Source organism: Periplaneta americana, chromosome 6 (assembly GCF_040183065.1).
Source record: "Periplaneta americana isolate PAMFEO1 chromosome 6, P.americana_PAMFEO1_priV1, whole genome shotgun sequence".
NCBI lineage: Eukaryota > Metazoa > Arthropoda > Insecta > Blattodea > Blattidae > Periplaneta > Periplaneta americana.
The window spans coordinates 37,721,790-37,742,970 of NC_091122.1; the positions used below are offsets into that span (position 1 = coordinate 37,721,790).

Sequence of the window (21,181 nt, forward strand, 5' to 3'; positions counted from 1 at the left end):
TGGTTGAGGTTTTTTCCGGGGTTTTCCCTCAACCCAATACGAGCAAATGCTGGGTAACTTTCGGTGCTGGACCCTGGACTCATTTCACCGGCATTATCACCTTCATATCATTCAGACGCTAAATAACCTAGATGTTGATACAGCGTCGTAAAATAACCCAATAAAAAATAAATAAAAAAAAGAACACATTGTGCCCGCTGTTGATTTGTAGTAGCCATTTTAATAATCTACGATTTTCATTTGTCCTTTCAGATTATGCATTGTTGATTATATATTATGGAAACTCCCATCTTTTAATCATAATATTACCAGCAAGAAATTTTTCCTACTATCATAATAGCTTTATAACAATAAATTAATATTATCCAGACCCAAACGGATCAGACTGTATAACTTGATTTTTCGATACCTCGAAGTAATTTTTACATTCCGGCAGAATCATATAATTTACATGTAGGCCTAATATTTTTTCTATATCTCGAAATTCTGTTACTCGATTTTTTCGATATCTCGATGGATATTTCTTTTCTCGGTAGGAAGTACATGTTCTTTAACCCGATTTTAAGGTGAAAATGAAAGTTACGTACACATGTGTAAGTAAAATTGGATGAATGTGGTGAAATACCATTACTTTAACAAGCATTGTGCATTAGTATTTTTCTTCCTTTGAATGTATCCTTCTCCAGGAATCAGCCCATTATTACTAATCCTGTCCCTGCCTATCTGTACCGTAACGGTGTAGCACAATGAGCACCACTGAGAAGACATAATGGCTTGTACGCCTTTAACATTATTCTTCTCAAACTTTGTTATGAATTTCTAAAATCGTCGTCCTGAAAAGCAAAGAAAGAGTCTATGGACAATCTCGACTTCTCTTTGTTGAAAGTTAAGCGGTAATACTAGTCATCAAATATAATAATATGGTATTGGAAATTTTTTCGTATTCTCTTTATGTCGAATTTTCGATAACTTGAAGCATTACCAGTTTCCGGAAGCACTTCGAGATATCGAAGTTCCATTGTAAATATAAGAACTTCATATATAATACGGCCACTCAACATTTTATTTATGAAAGTTATGTCTTCTGCAGGAGGATAGGTTTACCAGCATTTTTTTAAAGTTGAATAGTGTTATTTTTCGAGGATCATGTTATACAGAGCGTTCGCCTACGGGTGGGGCCTACGCACCTCTCTAAATGACTCTGTTTTCATATATGCATCATACATAAAAAAAAAACCCTCTGTTCAAACGTGAATTTTGCGTTTTGCATTGTTAACAAATTTTACACACACGCTGAATATTTAAGCAACTGTGTCAAGAAACTGCACTGTACGTAAAAACACTGCAACAGCTGGCTCACAACTGATAACTTGTCGACCTTGACTGTCGAGCGTGTCTCAACAACTGCGCACATAAAGCGGCGTATCAGCACATGCCGCTTTCCTGGCCCCACCCGTAGGCGAACGCTCTGTATGTAGACGAAATAATAAAGACTGGTCTATAAAAAAAAATGTTTTTTTTTTATTTCCAAAATAAAATTGTAGAGTCTACAATATTTAAACAATAAACCAAAACATGTAATACTTTTCCTAATTTTACAGTCTTTCAACCGCTTACTACAGCTAAATCGTATTTTTTTTTGTCTGGACGTAAACAACTGAACAACTATACAAATATGGCATTCACCACGACGAATTAGACTGCGTGCTCTCCTACCAACAGCATTTGCATCAAGCTTTTTCCATCCCTTTTAAATTTATACATTATATATAACATTTTAACATAGTTAATATCAAATTGTACAAATTTAATTTTAATGATATGACCTAATGAGAATATTTAGCCTTAATTGTATAAGGTTAATATCATGCTGTGCTTTTCCTTGTTGTATACACATACGAGAACCTAGCATCAGTGTTCAGCTTTACCATGTACAGTTTACCTCAAGAGGCACGAAACTTATATACTTGTAAATGCCAGCACGTGCATTACTTACTATATCATTAATTGTTAGATCAACTATCACCTAATTTAAAATTGTTTGCATCTCATGCACCTGAAGATGACTTTTTAAAGTCGAAAATATTAGTGACTTTGTAATAAATATTGTGATGTAACAGATTATCTGACCTCACAAACTGAAAAGTGTAATTGACTGAACATTTATTATATATAATTATTAATTAAATCGTAAAAGATGCATCGGGAGAAATTGCGATACATAGGCCTACAACAATGAGAATATCTCTTCTGAGAAATATTTCGATTCTTCTGTAGGGTTTTGTACGTAATAATAAATAATACTAAACTGCCCCCCCATGGAAGGCAGCCCTCACGGACTCAGTATATCCTCAAAAAAATTATTATACATATGTAAACATATATATTAATTTTTAAAGAAGGGAAACAAAGAAAAGGGCGTGAAAAATTACAATTGCTATTAATGTGGCACCATGTGATTAATTAGGATTTGGCAGGATTTTTTTAACACAATTATCACAATGTCATCCCTCGGAGATGTTGGCAGAGCAAACTGCCGTCGAAATTCTTCGAAAAAAGCTGGTATAGTCCCTCGAGCACCTATGAGCAAGCCAATACCTCAACGTGAATTAAGGCATATTTCAGCTTGAAATAGTTGACTGTAGGCTCATAGATCGACTTCTTCTCAAGGTGAACCTCGCTGACTGATGACATTCTACTTGAAAACGTATTGTGGGGTCCACGAGAAGATTTTTCATTCTTTCATGTTACAAACACACAACTCAGTGGACATGACGAGGCATGACGATAAGCTACGATTTTTAAGAACATTGCGTGGCGCACGACAGACAGTGAGTCGAGCGCGCTGAAATGAAAATGTTGCAACTATGGAACTGTTTTCCAAGGGTCTGCGGAGCTGAACTGATTGCGTTGTTCGCCGAGCGCACGCTGGCACTGTGAGTTACGTATATCAACTAGAGTTGGACTCCGACGCAGTCGTCGAGCAGAAGTTCTGAGTGTTTGCGCTAAGTATTTCGAGGAAAAATGAGACACAGATTTTCAGCGGAGGAGGATGATCGTCTCATCGATCTTGTCAGCCAACACCCACAGTTATATATCGTGAAAAGTAAGAGTCACAAAGACATTGAAGCAAAGAACAATATTTGGAAGTCAATTGCGACTGAAATGGGAAGAAATGGTAAGTAAACATTAATCATAAGCCTAATGCGTTATTTTATTAGAATGAAGTGGTAGTACTGTACTCCAACCAGGAGAAAGTCTCAGGGAATGAGACGCAGCGGGGTAATGCTGTGAATGAGTGTTGATGTCATAAGATGTTATAAAGTCACACACGTGAGTACACGCATCTCCATTGGCTAACTCTCAAAGCACAAACAATAACACTGATACACACATATTTATGCTACCCTAGTTACAAAATTAGATCACGGTTAATCTCCTGGTCTCTTAATCTCTCCATACAGGAAATAACATATGCAGGAGCGCGCATGTTTTTTTAACTGATGTTATAACGGTAATATTATATATCTAGGCTACTTCGCTCCAATAGATGACACAATAGTAAGCACATTCATTTCACGGTTAATCTCCTGGTTGGAGAACAGCATACCTTATTTTATTTCAAGGAGTACAGTTCGGTGGCTCCTTTGAACACCCACTTACAGTTTTATGACTTCCTACACAAACAACTCTGACAATTCCATCCTGTCCCCTCGTCCCAACATTGCACAGTTGCCACAATTCTGGTGACCCTCGAAATTATGCAGTGAAACTGACGGGATTCTTGGAATTCGGAAAAGATACGGCAACTCTGCCTCCACGTGGATTTGACGGGAGCCTGTCAATTCTTCTGAACTAAGGTTGTGATTGGTTACTAACAGGAGAAGACAAGATTTCCGTCTCAGTAAGGAAGACATTTATTTATGACAACCAATAATTAGTAGTGGGCAGTAGAAGGTCAGTCGGCAAAGTCTTTTCTATGAAACTGCACTCCATGAAATAAGATAAGGTATACACATATTTTGCTTTACCCAAGTGTTGATATATTTTACAATTTAATTGAATCCTCTAGATTGAAAACCCTCTAAAGACCATTTTGTTCGTAATTGATTTACTCCCACATATTGCTTGCTAAGAATGAATTCGAATGATTTATACAGTATGAATTCAAAAATGCACTAAATTTGAAGGACAAGGTTTATTAAAAAGTCACTGTTAGGTTGAAAATTTCCTCTATTTGTCACCACTTACTGTTCAAATCCTTCAATTTGTGAAAGTGGATATAGGGGATTTTGAATCTATAGGATTCAATTCATTGGTACTGCATATTTTACAAATGTTTCATTCTGTTTCTCAACTAAGTTGAGAGGAATACTTTTCATAACATACACTTCACTCGCCCCACCACGGCCAACAATGTTGATGATGGTTGACATAATCTCTCATCTTAAGAGATTACCTGGCTCAGGCCTCGAATGACATTTGTTTCTTATGTTTATATTGACATGGAAGAGATGTGCTGTCATACATTTATTACTGTTATTGCAGTGGGTGACTGTCAATCGATCCATCCTTGATTTTAGCGTGCTTAAAAATTGTTCCTATTCTGATACAATCACGGTCTAATACTGTCACTTCTTGTGTGGAAGTGTTCGTTGTTGTTCTAAAAATTGTATCTCTTTTATTTGTTCCACATTTTAAAGCTTCAGTGCTGATGTAAGATCAACGGAATGCAGAAAATTAAATGAAAATGAGAATTCGCGGGGTTCCTGTTCGTTTTGCTTGTTGGCGAAACTGACTGACAGTGGCGGCTGATTGACTGAGGCAAGTGAGGCCGGGCCTCAGTCACTTGGCTTAACTGAAATCAAATTTTGTTTTTATGTAATGTATTAGTTATTTGAATGAAGCATATATCGCTGTAGAAGCATTTGAAAACTTTGTGATGTAGATAGACCTGTTTTGCGGTAAAATTTGTTCCTGAGGCCAGGATCGCTCATGCCGGGTCTGGCTTGTGATGTATATAGACCTGTTTTGCAGTGAAATTTGTTCATGAGGCCAGGATCGTTCGTGCCGGGTCTGCTTCTGGATTTTCGTTTGTCTTCGCGGGCTTTAGACGTTGCGCTTTAAACGTTGTAACTGAGGCACAATTCGTCTGGCCTGGTCAGGTTTCACTCCTCTCAACCATGGGCCGGCCTCAAGGGTAGAGTGGGGTGGGAATAGGGTGACTTGTCTTCCTAAATAGGCCATAAATAACAAACATTCCAGCTCTTTGGCAGGCAGAGACCCACACTTTTCTCTCCTCTTATATCTTAGTTTATGACTTAAGCGAGGGCGTTGTACTATTGTACTTCGTGTAGTGAATCTGGGCCAATGTTGTTATGTATTTCGGGAAAATATAAACAAATGCGAGAAATAATGCTGGTGTAGTTAATTCATTATTAGAGTGTCCTTTTTCGAGAAGAAATAATATTGAAAGAAAGGAAGTTTTAAATAAAGAGAGAGAGCCGACCGAGATACCTACGACATCGCTGACAATTTTTCTGACAGATAATCTTAAAACGCGAGTTTCTATTACATCCTGGTATGGGCAACATAAATGGTTAAGTGGTAATGTGGTGCAAAATAAACTTCTCTGTTGGCCTTGTTCGTTGCTGTCAAGGAAAAAAAGTAAAAAGAAAAGAAAGAAAGGGAAATTTCAACACATAATATGGGTTGCTTCATCACACTGAAACTATCACTGAAAGTCGCAGCATAACAGCTTATTTGGTGAGTGAAATTATTATTTTTCATTACTAGTAATAATAATTATAATAATAATAATAATAATAATAATAATAATACAGTAATAATGATATTAATAATATAACAACAATAATAATTAATATCATAAATACACATTTTCTATCGGAGGCACTTAAACTAGTTGCATCTGGCCTCACCAAGGATTTAGATCACCGGCCGCTAACTGACATCATACTTTTAATCACGACAGACAACAATATAACAAGCTGTTAAGTAAGAACACTTATTTCAATTGAGCCCCTGCGGTGTCTGAGTGGTCAGACCTTCAGCCTGTCACGCAGACGGTCCTGATTCGAGTCCCGGTGAGGCCTGTGATTTTTAATTAAAAAATCCATATTGGTACTTGTGGCGGACAACGTCGCAGTGGAACCTTACAAGGGAACCGCTCCAGGTCATGCTGCTTAAATTCAATGAAAATGCATAGTTAAACTAATTTTCGTTCGTTAAAAAACGTGGTAATTAGTCGTTCGTTTCGCCTTTTCCTCGTTTACGAAATATATTGATCTAAAAATCGTTGCTACTTATACCGCTTCTTGCACGCAATCGAATCCTCGTAGTTTCCCGACACTGTATCACAGCTCTCCCAGTAATGCTCTTGTGAATTTTGTTTCTCGTAACTCACATTAATACAGCAGTAGTGCAATCCATGGCACTTATTACTCATTCGTACACCGTACAAATCCATAGGTATGCAGCTGGAAATCTAGGAACACGACTTACATATGCTTTCAAGAACCGAAAGGGGAATTTGGACCTAAAGTAAAACAACGTGTAGACAAAGATAAGCTATTTAATATCGTGGTCGATGCAAGTAGGTCCGGTAAACTCACACAAAAAAAAAAAAAAAAAACACTTGAGAAGTTGGTTAAGAGAGGTATTTCTCCCGGATGTTAAGAAAGGCACACTACTACTTCTGGATTCCTGGAATGGTCGGATAGAGATGACACTATATTTACTGATAAAGAAGTAATCAATACTTTACATGGTAAGACAAAATAAATTATCTTTCCAAAAGCTAAAAGATTTGTGCAACCCTTGGATGTGTATTTTTTACGCAATATAAATTAAAGTCCCTTTATTTAATTCGCCGTAATTGGAAAATCAGTAAAGATTTTGAGTAGTGACCACTTTTAAAAGTAATTTCCATTCTTTCTCAACATTTGTCTCCTGTTGACCCCCATCTAACGTGAAGAACAAAAAAGTTTACCGTTTATCAACTTTTGAAAGTGTAAATGTCTATTCTGAACAGATCACATCGAAGTTAACATTTTCTTCTTACTTTTGAAAAAAGATTTTCATTTCAAATTGTTTTCTATGCCTTCCTTAGACATTGAGCTATCAATAAAAAAATACAGCGCGATTCATTGACTATAATAGGGGCTACGACATGATAAATGTTAAAAGAGCAGAAAATATAGTACTGTATAATTATTCTTTCCGAAGTTTTACGAACATTAGCATACGTCACCAAGTACGTCATTACTGACATCAACATAGCGTTAACGTTTAGCGAAAACTCTCTATTAATTGAGATGAATGACTGCTATCCTACCTTTTGTAAGAACAGTTACATTTGCTTACATCAGTTCTGAGTGTAACATAGTATTCAGTAGATTGAAATGCATCATATTATGACAACTGTGAGCTTATACAGAGTGATTCAGTGACTACGTTACAAACTTTGAGGGATGATAGAGGAGACAGTTACGAATAACTTTCATACAGGAACTTCTGTCCGGAGGAAACGTTCCGTTTGATAGTTACAAGCCTAGGTATTTTAATCAGTGTAACCAGCTAGAATCGAAATCAAGGCCATCCTTTTGAAGTTTTTTTTAGTAGGTTATTTTACGACGCTTTATCAACAGCTTAGGTTATTTAGCGTCTGAATGAGATGAAGGTGATAATGCCAGTGAAATGAGTTCGGGGTCCAGCACCGATAGTTACCCAGCATTTGCTCGTAATGGGTTGAGGGAAAACCCCGGAAAAAACCTCAACCAGGGAACTTGCCCCGACCGGGAATCGAACCCGCTACCTGGTTTCGCGGCCAGACATGCTAACCGTTACTCCACAGGTGTGGACTTGGACTCCTTTTGAAGTTAGTTGCAGACGACCTGTTCTTGCAAACGTTGGTGATTTCTCATAAACATGGAATCGTAAATGATATTTTGACTGATTAAACCTTGCAACTTTCCTTGTATTTCCTTTTGCTCTTCCATAAATGAAATCCATATAGCCAGTTACAAGATTTAATGAATCAAAATATTATTTACAATGCCAACTAGCTTATCCCATGTTTATGAGAAATCACCAACGTTTGCAGAAACAGGACGTCTGCAACCAGACTTCAAAATGATGGCCTTGAGTTCGATTCTAGCTGGTTACACTGACTAACATAATATCTAGACTTGTAACTACTAAAAGGAACGTTTCCGGACATAGTTTCATACATGAAAGTTATTCATAATTGTCTCCTCTATCATCTCTAAAAGTTTGTAATGTAGTCACTGAATCACCCTGTAGGTTATTACGGCTGTGCTTGTTTTAGTGAATGAGAAGAATGGAAGAGCGCTGCAAAGGAGTAATTTTGTAATACTGTATTAGCACAACATCTTCTAATGTAAATAAATCTTTGTCTGCAGTATTTGTAGATTGTAAGTAAAGCTTGTCATGTTTATGTGGACGCTTTACCCCTGAATCTGAATTGCATTTATTTTCAGATACGGAATGTAGAATAAGGTGGAAAAGCATTAGAGATTATTACCAAAGAAAAAGGAAGGAGTCAAAAAAACGAACGGGATCTTCTGGTGGCGGTTTCAGTCATATGGGCCAATTCGCCAATTTGAGATTCTTGGATAATAATCCCATTGTGGAAAGAACGTAAGTTTGATTTTCTTCATTCAAAATTTCGACATTTACTGCATGTATGACAAAAATGGTCTTGATCTTAACTTCCTTTTTTCAGTTTGAAAAGTAAGGCTCAAGAAGGAGGGGCAGAAGGAGAGGACACTGTTAAACAATCGGAGCCGCAACCCCAAGAACAGCATTGCACAAAAGAAACTGACCAACTTCTAGAAAAGCAAGAATTACAGCAAAACACGTCCCAAGGTGGTTCAGATATCCCGCGGAATACCATTAAAAGAGCCCTTTCTAATGAGCATAATTTGTTACTTCAGGAAATTAAAAAAATGAGATTAGAAAAAGAATCTCTTCTCCGTGACATTGCCACTAAGCAATTTTCTGAGCAACCACCAGATCCCATTTCTCTCTTTTTTCGAAGTATTGCGGCAACTGTTTCCAAATTCAGTCTGCAACTTCAGACCAGAGCAAAGCTAGAGGTTATGAAAATAATTTCTGAACTAGAGCTAGAAAACTTGGACGTGACAAATAATTAACAAATATCAACCGAAACTCTTACCTTTTATTCTCATTCTCCCTAAAATTCTCTAAGTTTGCTCGAACTTCATTAAAATTTTCATTACGTTGTATAGTTATTTTCTAAAAACTATTTTTTAAAATATAAATACTTTTTCTTGCATACAGTATAATGTTTGTTTAATTCAACTGTCTCTTGTTGTATAATAAAGAATAAACACCTCAAAGTGAGTCACAGGTTTTCTTCTGGATTAATAAGCTGCATTTGTCAGTTACAAAGCTATTTTGTAATTGGTTTATTTTACGATGCTTTATCAAATGCTATGGTTACCTGGCGTCCGAGTGAAATAAAGGTGATAATGCCAGCGAAATGAGTCCAAGCTCCAGCGGCGAAAGTTACCTAGCTTTTGCTTTTAATATGTAGAAGGAAACCCCCGGAAAAATCTCAACCAGGTAACTTGTCTAAACCAGTGTTTGAATCCGGATCCGCTCATTCACGATCAGACATGCTAACCTTAACTCCACATAGTGAAGAAGGTACATCATTCTGAATATAATGTAGAAACGTATAAAAACAATTCTATGGAAAGCCTAAAATATTCACGGTATTTTATTTTGTTATCAAAAGTCTTCTTTCTGTCATATTTTAATAGTACATTATGCAACGAGCCTATAATGGTAGTAATTAAGACGCAAGTATGTTTGTTTATGAAACGAGCGCAAGCGAGTTTCATACTTTTCATACGAGGGTCTTAATTACCATTATAGGCAAGTTTCATACGACTTTTTATGCTCGACCATATTTCTAACTTGAAATTATTCAAAAGTAGGTCATGTTATGGTTATGTAAGTGATTAGCGAACTGACCTGAATTGTGAGATGTGCGCAGACGCGAAAGTATTGATTTTTTCCGAGGCCGAATGCCATTGACCTTGATATAACGTAGAGAATAAGATGAACATTAGTCTTAATATAATCTGGAAATTGATTTAGAATTGAAAAACGAGATGACAAATTGAATTTATTTGAATATTACTTACAATTAACGCTCATTATTATAGTAACAGAACATAACCTTCTGCGACAGCATTGGATTTCCAGCCTCCGTGACTTTTCGCTAATTGTCTTTCGATTGCATATCCGAGAATAATCGATACTTGCGGTTTTATAATGATACAAAGGTGATTTGTCATTGGCTGAGCACCTGAACTTTAATGAATAGGTGTACTTTAATGAGGTGCATTAAAGGGCTACTACAAGGTGTATAATTACTACATTTCGGCATGGTCGAGCATAAAAGTATTTTCCGTATTTCGGAAAGGAAATAAACTATTTATCTTTTCATTTGGCAGTTTAGACATGAAATCTTCATAATTACACGTCAGAAATTAATAATGCCACGAGCGCGTTATCCATCTTGAGTGATTTCGATGAGATGCATTTTTTACAAACCATCTCGATCGCGTTACGCACACTGTAAGTGTAGTTGAACAGAAACGGTTCATCTACGTCGTGCGCCGCGCACTTCCTATAAATCCGTAGCTTGAGGTGAGTTGACCATCCCAACCAGGATTGTTGTTATTGTTGATTAGAACTGAAGAGAATAAAGCTACAAAACTTATTGAGCATTTCATGTAATAGTTGTGTTTGTGTATTAGCCTAAATTATTTTAAAATGGTGTATACCCTTCAAAAGAGACCATAAATCATCCTTGTTGATTCATATTCGTATTCATATTCATAATTATTGTCATCATACGGCTTTCAAGTAGTGGTTTCCCTCACATCTCTGCATACGGTCCACCACTACCTTGCTTACATTCTATCATATATCCTTTATATTTCTCTTATCATCTATGTCTCCCCTAGTCTGCCACTTATCTAAAGTTTAACCCTGCTTCTGTCTATTTCTTCCTCCATCCTTTCTGATGTACAGTATTTACAACTCTTAACCTTCTTTGTCTTCCTTCTATATAATTCCCGAATGCTATACAATACTGCCACCTTATACAGAAACATTCGCGTGTACATCTACTCCATCTCTACTACTATCAGTGTCAACTTTCATTACTGTTATCCTTACTTTTCATCCTTGTTGATTAAATTTAGGGAATTACACAAAATAAGCTATGTTTTCATCCTACAATTAACTGATAATAACAGAAATACAGGTTGCCAGGCGACGATAGAAAACAAAAGATGCGAAAACAAATGAATGAGGTGTGTAAACAATTGAATGGTCTTTCATATGTAAGTATAAAAATATAGGGGTGCCATTTGAAATTTAAAAGTGAGTGTGGCTGAGGATTGGGGGGGAGAGTGAAATCTAAAATGCAATTAAGCCTGATTTCAAACTTCCCCCTTAATATCTAAATTGACGTGTTTTTTATTTAGTAATGGAACGGAGAAAAATTCCCTCCGGCGCCGGGATTTGAACCCGCGTTTTCAGCTCTACGTGCTGATGCTTTATCCACTAAGCCACACCGGATATGATGACGCAGAATATCTGCATGGAAATATCATATGTACTTCGGTACGTTAAATAATATATATGATATGCGTAAATCACTTGTGATTTAAGACGGCGCTTATTCCGTCGGATCCCGGCCAACTAGTCACTCATAACGAGTGCACTTCAGCACATGTGTGGACTTCAGTCCTACGTTCATAGACATCTATGACGTAGTGCAGGAGGCGGCCACTAGAGGGAACCCAAGAGTTGGAATTTAAAACTGAGACGATTCTGTCCTGCGCCGGGGTGGTATCCGGTGTGGCTTAGTGGATAAAGCATCAGCACGTAGAGCTGAAAACCCGGGTTGAAATCCCGGCGCCGGAGAGAATTTTTCTCCGTTCCATTACTATTTCATCGTATGATGACGCATAATATCTGTACGGAAATATCATATGTACTTCGGTACATTAAATAATATATATCAATTTAAATAATTAGTTATTTAGACTGGGAAGTTTTGAAATGAAAGCCCTGTGTATATAAAATGTGTGTTTAGTATATGGAGTATTGTGTTTAACCAGATAAACTGATAGATTAATAAATATGAAATGCATAACGTCTTCAATATCGCGGACATTGTATATTCACACCATGTATAGAGCTAATTACATGTTTTGTGAACACTGACAAGGTTAGTAAGAGTTTAAGCGACATATTTTAGCGTATATCCACAACAATAAAAGACAGATAGAGATCTCCACTGACGCCGGAAGTTGAAAAAGCTTAGGTTAAGAACCAGCATGATTACGATGTTTTCGGGCCGCTTTTTCGAGTGACTGACATTCTCTGCATTTCTTAATTAAATACATTACAATTACACTTCATTCGCTCACTGTCTTGGTGAAGGAGTTAATAAATTTTTACTATGGATGGAATAACTTTGGATCTTTGTATTTCGAGGCTAAAGGAAGTTTTGTTAACATCCATTTGACCCGTCCAGAATGAGATTAGGGAATATCGGACCCTCTGTGCTGTACTCGTACTTCTACGAGTGGGTTTCTGAAGAGCTTTCGCATGGGGTTGGCGTTCCACTACTGCCAACTGCTTGCTTTGTTCCATAGCATTGACCTGTCAGTGGTTCTCGAGTTATATAACATGTACAGACAGAGAGAATGCATCCTCCCTCAGGTGTAAAGCACATTGTTGCAACCGAAAGTGTATGTGTTTGTGATATGTTATAGTTATAACTAAACAAGGTTAAGTCAGCAATGACAAGTAGTTTTTAAAGTCACAAATTCTATAATAATTCTTGAGTAAGAATCACAAAACTTGCGGGATTTCAGTTGTTTCACGTTAGGTTTCAAAAACAATATTACGGTTCTTTGTTAGTTTTTAATCACTAATCAATTAAGTAAAGTAATTCATTTCGTTCAAGTCCCTTGAATGTAATAGTGGGTGTTCATTTCGAAGTGTGTCATGACGTTACTGTTGTGAGTCAGCGATTTGAAGCGAGTTTCAGCTTTTATGTCAGAGAAGTTGCCTATTATTCAAGGCGTTCAATCTGAACTTGAACGTCGTAGCAACAGATGGCGGTTTGTACGGTCTGTGTGCTACCATAACCTATTTCGAACTGTGTTTTGCGCGGGCAAGTCGTACGCAGGGTATTTGTTATCATCGGTTGTGTACGGCAACATTCCACAACACAAATTAAATGCTCCGTGTCCATGTTGACCGTCGAAGTTAATGTCAACAAATACGTAAATAATCGTCTTGACCCTCTCCCCTTATCCCGATAGTAAGAAAAAAACTCACCTCAGTACGTGTTCCCAAACAGTTCACATTCCTGCCACTACAGGTGTTACCGTACGTATCGGTACGTACTCTTCAGAATGAACGCCGTACTTGCTAGGTAACTTCTCTGGCACATAGGTAATACGCCTCTGTGGAAGTGTAGGAAGATTGAATTCTCTAGGCTCATCGGCTAGCCACATGACGGCATACAGCGAGCCATGACACACTTTGAACTAAACACCCATTAGTTTTCATAAAGATTCAATACATATTATTTAGGCTGTTTGATAAATCTTGCATTAGAGGGTGTGATGAGTGCTGTGGGATTGAGACAGTGCAAGTCTTGTGGGCCCAGAGCATGTTTGACACCCGTAATCATGAGGGCCAGAGATTCCAGAGGATGATGACAAGTACACTTGCTGTAGATGTAGGTTACTGTCATATGACGTAGTAGGTTATGATGACATCCTACCCATATCTGCTTCAAACAAGATGTTCGCAATGGCTCTTTTGACGTGTGCAAGTGTCTGAGCGTCATACTTCCTGAGCTCATTGGCCAAGTTCAAGGCAAATGCGAAGTATGGGTCGTTCGATGCATTAGGCGATGACTGCAAAATGTGCAATGCTTGACCCATCATTTTATCAGAGTCTGAATTATCCTGTACTTTCTTTCGTTTGCGGTCTTCTTTTGTAGTTGGAGTACGGAACGTGCTGTCTTCTGACGCAGCAGTAGACGTGTTAGTAACTGGCGGGGTGTCGCGTATAAGTTCAGTAGTCACTTCTTGGGATTCCTAAAACAAAAAATTAAGGGGACATTCTTTTTTCCTAATCATTTTTTTCAACCAAATTTTGAGAGCATGTTTGCTATGTAAAGGACTAACAAAAATTTTGAACTCTAAAATATTTTTGGATTTTGATTTTTTCTATTCTTTTTCGAAATATTTTCAAACCCAAGTTCTTAGTAGATCTCAATTGAGGGGGTGGGTGCAAGAAGGGCACTTTAGAGGATGTGTCCTTTTTGACTAAAACGCTTTATTGTGTTCTTTGATCTGTAATGCATGTGATCACCAAGTTGTAGTTCAATACTGTGATCATAGAGGTCAGGAGTACCCAAAATGTAAAGGTGTGCATATATTATATTATTACGGTTTGAATTTTCAACATCAATTTTCTCAAAACTTGCATTTGAGAGAAGTGCCTTTCTTGCACCCAACCCCTCAATTTTTAAGCTTATTATTTTTACGTTCACAAGAGAAATAAAAACATTCCAATGCATTCATTTTATGAAATATCTCATTTATTCACTTTCAAAAGATTTTTAGAAAATTAAAAAATGTTATTTTTTCTATAATTAATGAAAAAAATACTAAGAAAATAAACTAGCAGCAGTTCTCACAAAATAAATGCATAAAAACATGCAGGTACCTCATAAATACTTGTAATAACAATTTTATACAGATTGATTATTATTTGGCATAAAAAGTTGGTGTTGAATCAAGAAAAATAAACTTATGGAAAAATGAATTTGAAAGTAAAATGAATATTTATATAAATTTAAATTCTCTTTTGCTATATTCATCTAGTAACTTCAGGGAGCCAACTCTAGAACAAAAAGTTACTAAATTTTTAGTCGGATATTATTAAAAATAATTCTTTGATGAAAAAATAATTTTGTCATCTCTTTAAATGCTACGCTCCCTTATAGCCTTAATTGAAAAAAAAAACATGTTTGTAATCAGAATTGAACTAAATCCATTTGGAGTATGAAAATATATATTCTAAAGAAGATAAAAGTCTACTTTCCCATTAATTGAGCCTAAATGTCATACAAGTGCAGCTCTTAAACGTGGTGCTAGTTTCAGCCCAAGACTTTACAATAAAATTACAAACCATTTTCCAAATTTGAAATATTTTAAAATTGAAGCTTTTAAAAAAGAAATTTATAAAATTATTCATAATATATAATATTAATAAAAGTGTGTATTTTTTACCTTTTATTTCTGTCGACTATATTCATGTTCTTATTGAATATCACTGGCTTCTGTCTGACTGCCAATTTATATTAAATGTGTTTTTTCTCTCTCTTTCTCTCTCATATATTTTTTTTGGTCTTGTGTGTTATTTATTGGTTTGAATTAAGTTACTTACTGTATTTAGTAAACTGTCCTTGTAAATGTTATGTTATATTACTGACTAAGACCACACCGTACACGAACCTGGCTCTTACGGTAGTGGCTAGAAACATTTTTGCTTTATAATTTTAATTTGTACTCACTAGCTAGCTAGCTAGTTAAGTAAATTAAATATTAAATAAATTAAAGAAGTAAAGTAGCCAATATATGTTTTTGGGAAATTTTTATGATTTTCAGTGGAATCTGCCCTTAAGTCATAAAACAAGGGAAATTTTTCAAATCACATATTTCTATTATGATTTGTACAGTGACATCAAAAACCTTTTCCTTACATTTTTATTGTACCTTGTTTTCTTGACTTTATGACAATATTTTACACTGCATAGGTACAATTAGGACATACTTAAAATGCAAGGAAAAAGTTTTTGATATCACTTTATTACATATTTTATATTTGTTTATTTACATTTTAAAAATTCATTTTTAATTCGTTATGTACAGGTAAATTTACCATCTATTACTGAGGAGCGGTTTCAAATCGCCGATGAATTCGAAACAAAATGGTCCTTCCCTTACGCGATCGGTGCAATTGATGGAAAGCACATCATACTGCAAACACCCATCCATACAGGCACCGAATACTACAACTACAAATATTTTTTTTAGTTTCGTGCTGTTTACGTTAGTCGATGTAAACTATAATTTCATGTAGGTTACCAAGGGCGAATATCGGATGGTGACATATTCAAATAAACACTTTACCAAAAATTAGAGAACCGAAGATTGAATATACCCAACCCGAAAACCTTGCGAATACTATATTGTGTGCAAGTGTCCTATATCATATCAGAAGACAAGACATTCACTTTGAATAACTACACAATGAAACCATTCGATGGACCCGGACAGTGGTTCACCTGAACGTATATTCAATTAACGTCATTCTAAAGCTCGCCGAGTGGTAGAGAGTGCTTTCGGTACATTGAGTGCCGCTTTTCGTGTACTGAGAAAACCAATGCTATTGCAACCGGAGAGAGCATCAAAGGTAACACTGACTACCGTATACCTATACAACTTTTACGCAAACGCTCTTCACGCGAAATTTATCCAACACCCGGCATCATCGACTGACAGGAATGGAGAAATCATTCATGGAACATGGCGAAATGACTAACCAACGACATCGTTTCAGCCTCTTCGCAATATTCCACGAAAGGCATCCGAACGCGCCTAGAACATTCGTCGCCATTTAGCGGATTGCTTTGTTTGAAATAATTTCACAAAACTCGTATTTACATTTTTTTTTTTAGGATTTTAACGTATCCTTATGTTTTTGGTCAGGAGAATCCAATGATGATATCAGAATTGAGCTGAAGTTGGTAAATACATTAGTAAATTGATGTTGAATACAAGAGATTTTTCAAAACTCGGTATCTACTTTTGACGAGTTCTTACAAAACTTGATATCTGTAAGAGTTGGCATTAAATAAATGTTATATTATTTATTTTTCAATTGGTGGCCACATTCTGTAGACTGTTGCTCAGCAGAACATTAAATAATATTCAAGAAAATTGAGTGAATATACGTCACCAGTGCAAAAGGTTCCAACAGGGCGTAAGAGACATAGAAATGAATAAGAAATTCTACCTAAACATTCCAGGTATGCCGATTCTTGTGATTTTACGTAATATTGCTTGTGTTCACAATGACAACATCGATGCAGAATACCAGGAAGAAGCTCCATACTTTTTTTATTTTTAGTAGGTTATTTTACGACGCTTTATCAACATCTTAGGTTATTTAGCGTCTGAATGAGAATAAGGTGATAATGCCGGTGAAATGAGTCCGGGGTCCAACACCGAAAGTTACCCAGCATTTGCTCATATTGGGTTGAGGGAAAACCCCGGAAAAAACCTCAACCAGGTAACTTGCCCCGACCGGAAATCGAACCCGGGCCACCTGGTTTCGCGGCTAGACGCGCTAACCGTTATTCCACAGGTGTGGACAGCTCCATACTAGCTCAATATTTCATACATCAGTGTTTGTGTTATCCTGTGAAAATAAATATAATTTCTTGTGATTGTTCCCCCAAACCTTTTGACATGATTATCTAATAATAGAATGTGTTTAATATATAGTATAAATAATACCCTAATCCGAGAAACATTGGTATGCTTCTTTATGACTAAAGTGCAAATATTAATTTGAAATGTAATAATTTCGGAAATTTTCAGTCTCATTGTGTAATGGCAATGTGTTTGTGTTAAAATAAGTATCATTATGACACATAATAGAACAAACACATTGGGTAAATTTATATAAACCTCATTTTAAGAGAAGCAGATAAAGAGTTTTGTAAAAATTCAATAAACTTATTAATATTTTCTAGGAAAATGCAAATTCACAGTTTTGTTTCAAATATGTTTATCAATTCCATTCTAAGATTGTGATAAATGCTATTTTTTTTTTACAGATAAAAGTTTCATCACGATATATGTGTATTTAAAAAAAAAAACAGCTCTCCTGAAAAAACAACAGGTTTTTGTAGATAGCGAGTTTTGTGAAAATGCCCTTACAGTTTGCCATAGAGGAACAGATGTTGATTACAGACTGTACTTACTTTGCTTCTAACTGTGTCTAAGGTTACATTCGGGTTGTCTTTGTCCTTTAAAAAGTCGAAATATTTGTATGCGAACCATTTGGATTCATATATATCCACACTACCTGTAAACAAGATTGTTAAATGTTATGTTTTATTTAACGACGCTCGCAACTGCAGAGGTTATATCAGCGTCGCCGGATGTGCCGGTATTTTGTCCCGCAGGAGTTCTTTTACATGCCAGTAAATCTACTGACATGAGCCTCTCACATTTAAGCACACATAAATGCCATCGACCTGGCCCGGGATCGAACCCACAACCTTGGGCATAGAAGGCCAGCGCTATACCAACTCGCCAACCAGAGTATAAACAAGATTAGTTTTGATTAATACGATATTAAAAAAAAATACAACGAAACAAATTGCTTACCTGATCCAGATATTCTGCTTTTCTTTTCCCTCGACCTTTCGCTTCTGTATGATCCCATCAGAGTTCTCATTTTTGATTTCAGAGTAGAGACGGGCTGCTGAAGGATCGCGCTCATTTCCTTCCACGCATTCTCCCTTTTCACCCGTTTGTGATAGGCCTCGTCTTTGGGATCCCACAAAAACGAATGATTTTTGTACAATTCGATGAGGCGGATGCTTTGCTCTTTGTTCATTTTCTCGCACGCAGCAAATATCGGCGTTCACACTGTACGAAACGGGAGTAGCGAGGCTCTTCGTTGCGCGTCCACAAACCGACTGCGAGGTGGCTGGCCGCGAGGCTGTATCGCGCAACATGGTTCCGGGTGGGGGCCACGTCTACACTATGCGAGTCTTGCCTCGCGAAATAGTTGAGCGAATATGTTGCGCGAAGAGCACCTTTACAGCTGGGGAAACCAACCAACCAACCAACTCCGAGCGGAGTTAGAACTCACATGAAGCGCAGCCTTATACTTGTTTTTTTTTTTTTTTAATGGGACATGACAGGAGCGTTGCGATCGGAAAAACTGAACGTCACATAGCGTGGTAGGCCTGTTGCTATGCTAACAACGGTTGAGTTGCCAAACTTAATGTTCCCACGTGGTGAGTACTTAATAGCTCTCTTGGCGACATTTATTGTCACACAGTGTTAGCATTGGTACATTTCGTCCTTGATTCTCTGTCGATTACTGTATTGTTTTCTTACCTTCGCGTCAATTGTCAATGAAGGTTTTAAAGTCAACCATCTTAACGTCCATCAGCTGGCAGTCTATATTGACCAGAAGACGCCTTCTCAATAAACCCACTTAGTCCATTAATTATTATAAGACTTTGTTAGATATTTCTACCTATATAGGTAAAGGAACGAAGATCACTAGAGGGTGCCAGAGAAAAAATAATTATAGGGATAGTCTAAATATAGGAATTAAAGAATGGATATAGATTTCAAAAATGGAAGGATAATCTTGTTAGATAAAACGCGAATGTATATCAGCATTTAAAGTAAGAGGAATTGAGTAATTTATTTTAAAATGTGTGTAATAGGCATATAGGACGATTGCTGCTATCTACCGTTCTGACAGGGAATCTAGAAAACTGAAGGAATACGCAATCAGTGAAGAGGAGATATTAATTATTGGTATGCTTGACCTAAACTTTCGTTCTACATGCCTAGAAATGGTATCGATTGCAAGGAACCTAGACTTAGAAAAGATGTATTTGAAGATAGTTCGTGAGCTTTCGATTACAAAGTATGTAGAATCTAAGTTAGTGTCTCCTATCGGGAATACACGATAACTGAGGATGTATTTGTAGGCAATTGGTGTACTCGACCTGGACGTGTGTTCTACAAGCCTAGAAATGTTATCGATTGCAAAATGTGTAGAATTTAATGTTTGGTTCCGTTGAGAAACTAAATTCTAATACCTCCTCTTTCATTATACTATACCGTACTCCTGTTCTAATCGTTATACCAAATATCCCACACCTATGCGAGACCAGATGTTCTGAAAAACACAAGTGCATCAGAGTGTTTAAGGAGGATTGACATGTGTCCAATAGATTGTGTGTACCAAGGTAAGCAGTCAGCTGTTTGTAAACAATGCATTCTAGGGCCTTCGACAGTGTGGGAAGAATGCTGATTGGTCTGTAGTCATTTGCAGTCATTGGTTTGGCGGTTTTAGGAAGTGGATGAACGAGGGCGTATTTCCATTGTTGTGGGTAAGTAGAGGTGATGAAGGAAGCGTTGAAAATGTGAGACAAGGTAGGGAGAATTATATCTAAAATCAAATTTAACATCAAAATATTAATGCGATCTGTGCCTTGAGCTTTAGTTTTAATCCTTTGTAGTGCAATTTTTACGTCTAGATCAGTGACATTAGTGAAATAAAATTTGTTGCGGTCTGGGATAGGAGAGGTTGAAAATTCATCGATGACTTGTTGTTTCAGGTCAATATTGGGATGTGAAGTGGAAGCGGATGTAAAATGGTCATTAAGTACATCTAGGGGAATGTTGATGGGATCCGTTGGCGTCTTATTCTGTCCTATTCCCATTTGTCGTAAGTTGTTCCATAGTTCACGTGCATTTGTGGACGGCTCGATTAGGCTATGGGTGTGTCGGAGTTTGGAGTTACGTATCATTTGTGTGGTTTGATTTCTAAATTGCTTGTATATTTGCCAGTTTTCATCAGTTTTATTGCGTTTAAATTTACGAAAGGCTTCATCTCTTCTACTCATGTGATCACGGATTGATTCTGTGAGCTATAGTGCATGACAGCGCTTCAGACGCTTTGTTTTTGTAGGTACGTGTTTATCACACAACTGCAATACTAAAGAATTGAAAGTGTCGATTTATTAATCTACGGTGCGTAAGTTCCAGATAGAACTCCAGGGAAGCTGAATGGCGTCGGCTGTGAGCTTTGTGACATCTATATATTTTTTAGGGCTCTATACGTTAAAATTTTAGAGGTTTTTTTCGGGCACTGCTACAAGAAAAAGCGCCTTTCAGTTGTATTCAGCAGCTTGTAAACGGTCATTCATCATGGCTGACATAGTACTCTGCAATGTTAG

At 36.8% G+C, this 21,181-nt stretch overlaps 1 protein-coding gene and 1 long non-coding RNA gene across 2 annotated transcripts; one reads left to right on the plus strand and one right to left on the minus strand.

Annotated features, from left to right (window-relative positions):
* The first annotated feature begins 2,946 nt into the window (after positions 1–2,946).
* Positions 2,947–9,349, plus strand: LOC138701225 (uncharacterized). The gene is made up of 3 exons (XR_011332480.1): positions 2,947–3,178; positions 8,520–8,679; positions 8,765–9,349. It is a non-coding gene; the product is annotated as an uncharacterized lncRNA (long non-coding RNA).
* A 2,797-nt stretch (positions 9,350–12,146) lies between these two features.
* LOC138701226 (uncharacterized) lies at positions 12,147–18,908 on the minus strand. The gene is made up of 3 exons (XM_069827903.1): positions 18,579–18,908; positions 18,170–18,273; positions 12,147–14,207 (listed from the first exon to the last, which is right to left on the minus strand). The coding sequence occupies exons 1-3, from the start codon at positions 18,808–18,810 to the stop codon at positions 13,872–13,874; spliced, it is 672 nt and encodes a 223-aa protein (XP_069684004.1). The 5' UTR covers positions 18,811–18,908; the 3' UTR covers positions 12,147–13,871.
* Between the last annotated feature and the right edge of the window lie 2,273 nt (positions 18,909–21,181).